The sequence below is a fragment of the Sinocyclocheilus anshuiensis genome, unplaced genomic scaffold (genome assembly GCF_001515605.1).
Source record: "Sinocyclocheilus anshuiensis isolate Anshui unplaced genomic scaffold, SAMN03320099.WGS_v1.1 scaffold1980, whole genome shotgun sequence".
NCBI classification, from domain to species: Eukaryota; Metazoa; Chordata; class Actinopteri; order Cypriniformes; family Cyprinidae; genus Sinocyclocheilus; species Sinocyclocheilus anshuiensis.
In genome coordinates this window covers 570,703-574,777 of record NW_015557235.1, presented here as the reverse complement: position 1 = coordinate 574,777, position 4,075 = coordinate 570,703, and the positions used below count along the sequence as shown (strand labels likewise).

The 4,075-nt window shown below is 38.7% G+C and overlaps 1 protein-coding gene across 1 annotated transcript in view; it reads right to left on the bottom strand.

Moving 5' to 3' along the window:
• Positions 1–2,261: 2,261 nt before the first annotated feature.
• Positions 2,262–4,075, bottom strand: part of LOC107679005 (ventricular zone-expressed PH domain-containing protein-like) — a gene marked incomplete at its 3' end in the record, with an annotated part of 88,786 nt that continues 86,972 nt past the window's right edge. The window contains exon 11 of the mRNA XM_016474407.1: positions 2,262–2,396. Within this exon, the coding sequence (XP_016329893.1) occupies positions 2,262–2,396 (135 nt within the window). The remainder of the gene's footprint in view (positions 2,397–4,075) is intronic.

The following is a 4,075-nucleotide window of genomic DNA, read 5'->3' as shown; positions in this document are numbered from 1 at the left end:
TGGACAATTTTACTTCAGTGCAAATTGGTAGGTAAGGCACAAGAGTTTTTTTCGACTCTACCTTTAAAAGAGAGTTTAAAATATGACACCGTAAAGCTAGCCATTCTCCGTGCTTATGAATTGGTCCCTGAAGCCTATAGGCAGAGGTTTCGAAACCATAAAAAACATTCTAGTTCTACTTTTGTGGAGTTCGCCAGAGAGAAAAGTGCTTTGCTGGACAAATGGTGTAATACAAGTAAAATTGATGACTTTGCGTCGTTGAGAGAATTAATTCTGCTTGAAGATTTTAAAGGTTGTCTGCCAGAACGTGTTGTGATTTATTTGAATGAGCAAAAGGTATCATCGTTGTCACATGCCGCTGTTTTAGCAGACGAATTTGTCCTTACACATAAGACTGTATTTTCTTTACGCACAGATAAGAGCGTAGTTTGGCTTCCTCCTATATCTGATCAGTCTTCTCGATTGAAAGTTTTCCCTTCATCTAAAGACGTCCGGAGCAAATCAATCTTTCGTTTTGGCGGATGTTTTATCATTGTCATCGGACTCATATTGTGGCTCAAGTGTCTTTGTCAGGGGCATTGAGATGGGAGTGGTTAAAGTTCCTCTACATCGCGTGTACATGAAGGGTGCACACGTTACAGGTTACGTGAAGGTCGGTGTACGTCCTTCGCTCCCAGTTAAGGGAGTAACTTTTAGAGTCATGCCCATGTTGGAGGTAACTGATATGCCGAAAATGAGTCTAGCCTCTGATGAGTTATCTAGAGTTTATCCAGATGTGTTTCCTGCGTGCGTAGTCACACGCGCACAGTCACGAGAAATTGTGGATGATGTTGATTTGACAGATACTTTCATAGTGCAGAATCTGGTCGGTGAAGGTATGACAAAGACGAAGTCAAGAGTTGGTTCAGAAACAAGAGTCTAATTTAAAGTGCTCAGAAAAGGCGCTTGGTAGTGTGCTGATGCTCTGTCTAGAGTGTAGCTTGGTTAATAAACATGGTATGTTTATTTTTTTTATGGGGTGAAGTGTTACGTCCCATGTTAAAATTGTGATGTGTTTTGGGTACGGTGTTCGTTTTTCGCTCCCCCTTTTTTTTTCTCTTTGTCTTTACTTTCATTTTCAGCAGGGAGACGCGGGTACCTGAGTGGTCTAATTCTCTGTCAATCATCAAGATGCTTAGTGACGACAACGCGCGGCTTCACCAATGAGGGCGCGTTATTTGATTATAAAAACTGCACCTGTGCGAGAAGCGGGAGTTCTCTTGCACGCTAGAGCACTCGTTTTGTTGTGATGGCACTTGCGTGCTTGTTTGTCCTGTACCATCTTGATGTTTGGACACGGTTTGTGGTAAAGTCTGTGTTCTTTGATAACTTAGTGAACAATGGCCCATTCGATCTTTCTTCTCTTTGAGGTTGTCACCGTTTCTGTTACATGGTTGTTAAACCAATGTTACTAAACGGGGAAAGAGAAAAAGAACAGGTAAGATATCACGTGATATACATGTGCCACACTGAGTTTTCAATTGTGTATAGAACACTAGGTTAGTGACACGTGCCACCTGATTGTATTTAATTGGTTGGTAGCAAGAGTAGTTTATTTAGGGCGTCCTTGACGCTGAAGATTTTTCTTTCTATTTAATTTAGGGGTTTGTTTGTGAATATTGATGGTTGAGTTAGATTAGAAGTTTTTTTTTTGTTCTTAGTAAGATTAGTTATGTTTTGTTTCTTTCTTTGATTTGGCACGGTCTCGTTCTTCTCTCTTTTCCCCGTTTATTTTGTGAGCCTTTTTGCTTGGTTATAAAGTGTATATAATTTGTAAATTTATGTAAATAATATCTTGGGCTAACTTTTGTCACTGTAATAAACAGACACTTTTTGTTTTTTTTTGCGTGTGATCGTTTTCCAGTACACGTCCCGTGTTTTGATGTCGCACCCCTTATTTCCCCTAGATTTAAAAGTGTTTGTAACAGCCATTAACAAAATTGCATGGGAAAAAGTATCAACATCCCTGCTATTGCACGTGATAAAGCATTATGAAATCGTTAATGTACAGTTTACATTGTGATATGACTTCAGTCAAGTTTGGCTTAAAAATCAGATGGACTGGTGTGTGAAGCCAAATCCAGTGTCATTGCTCAAGTGAAGAGAAGTGATGAGTGAATGGATACATGTTGGTTCATATAAGTATGTGTTTGTGTGAGTGACAGACGGACAGAGAGAGCTTAAAAGAGGAAGAGCACAAGAGAAACTGTTGAGGACTTTACCTTCTTGTGAGGAACAGTTGTCTGAGTCATGGCCAGCTCAAAGCTGTGAGCTCCCGTCAGCTGTGTTTTCTCCCAAAGTTTCCTTAGCTGCTTAACACACTCATCTTGACAGCACAACGCCTCGCTCACTTTACTCTGCACACAGACATGATACAATGCTAGCTTGCCAAAATACACACTCATAATTAGTGGTGTTTGCTAAGGCAAGAATCACACTGACCGCTGCTCATGGTCAGATAAGATTAACCACTAAGTCAAAGTAATAAAATGAGGAACAAAGAAACACATTACAGATAATAGAACAAGTGAGAGATCAATTAGTATGCATTTACACTCAGAGACTTAATGCACAGATTTATTTAGTCCCATCTATTGTTATGGTTTCTATGTCAGTTATCACAATTTCTGATTCAATCACAATTTGAATACAGTTGTCATTCCCCAAACTCTGCAATGTAAACTTAGCAGCATGGGAAATAAAGCTTTTATTCAAATTGTGAATGGATTGGATACAGAAAGTGAGCAAAGATCACTTCTATCTATCACTTTAGTTTGGCATGAGCTCATACGATAGTTCTTATAAATATATATTTAGAGTTTATAAATACACTGAACAAAAAGTCGGTTACGACGACGAACTGCAGTCAGGTCGAGACCCCGATGAGGATGACAAGCATGCAGATGAGCTTCCCGGAGACGGTTTCTGACAGTTAGTGCAGAAATGTTTTGGTTATGCAAACCGATTGTTGCAGCAGCTGGTGGCTGGTCTCAGACGATCTTGGAGGTGAAGATGCTGGTGTGGTTACACGTGGTCTGCAGTTGTGTGTTCTGCCAAATTCTCTGAAACGCCTTTGGAGACGGCTTATGGTAGAGAAATGAACATTCAATTCACGGGCAACAGCTCTGGTGGACATTCCTGCAGTTAGCATGCCAATTGCACGCTCCATCAAAGCTTGCGACAACTGTGGCATTGTGCTGTGTGATAAAACTGCACATTTTAGAGTGGCCTTTTATTGTGGCCAGCCTAAGGCACACCTGTGCAATAATCATGCTGTCTAATCAGCATCTTGATATGCCACACCTGTGAGGTGGATGGATTATCTCGGCAAAGGAGAAGTGCTCACTAACACAGATTTAGACAGATTTGTGAACAATATTTGAGAGAAATAGGCCTTTTGTGTACATAGAAAAAGTCTTAGATCTTTGAGTTCAGCTCATGAAAATGGGGGCAAAAACAAAAGTGTTGCGTTTATAATTTTGTTCAGTGTATATTAATATTATATAAGTATAATACATATAAAACATATTACATATTTTTAGCATATTATTATAAATGAATCCAAAACACACTATTTCTCTACAAAAAAAAAACTAAAAACCTTAAGGGGACTTCTAAAAACACTACTGAGTGGACTGCTTTTCCTAAAATAAATTTGCTAAAATAAATCAGAAACAATTAGAGAGACTTGACATTGTAGGATAATTGTGTTGGGCTCAAATTCTTACTGTAGTATGTAATATTTGATAGAAAGAGAGATTTGGTGTTTTACAGAAAGGCTACTAGATTGGAACAATAGCTTGTTATTAGAAAAGCTATAAAAGTTTCTTGAAAATCTACAGCCAAGCTACCCATCATGTTTGGCAAATGTGTAAATTGGAAAATTAAGTTATTAAGTTACAGTGATACATTAACATACACACAGACACACTATTTCACTATATTAGTAAGAACAACCCATAGACTTCCACTGTTTTTATATCAGGTTAATATTTTTTTTGGTTACACTTTACTTGAAGGGGTGTGCATAAGACTG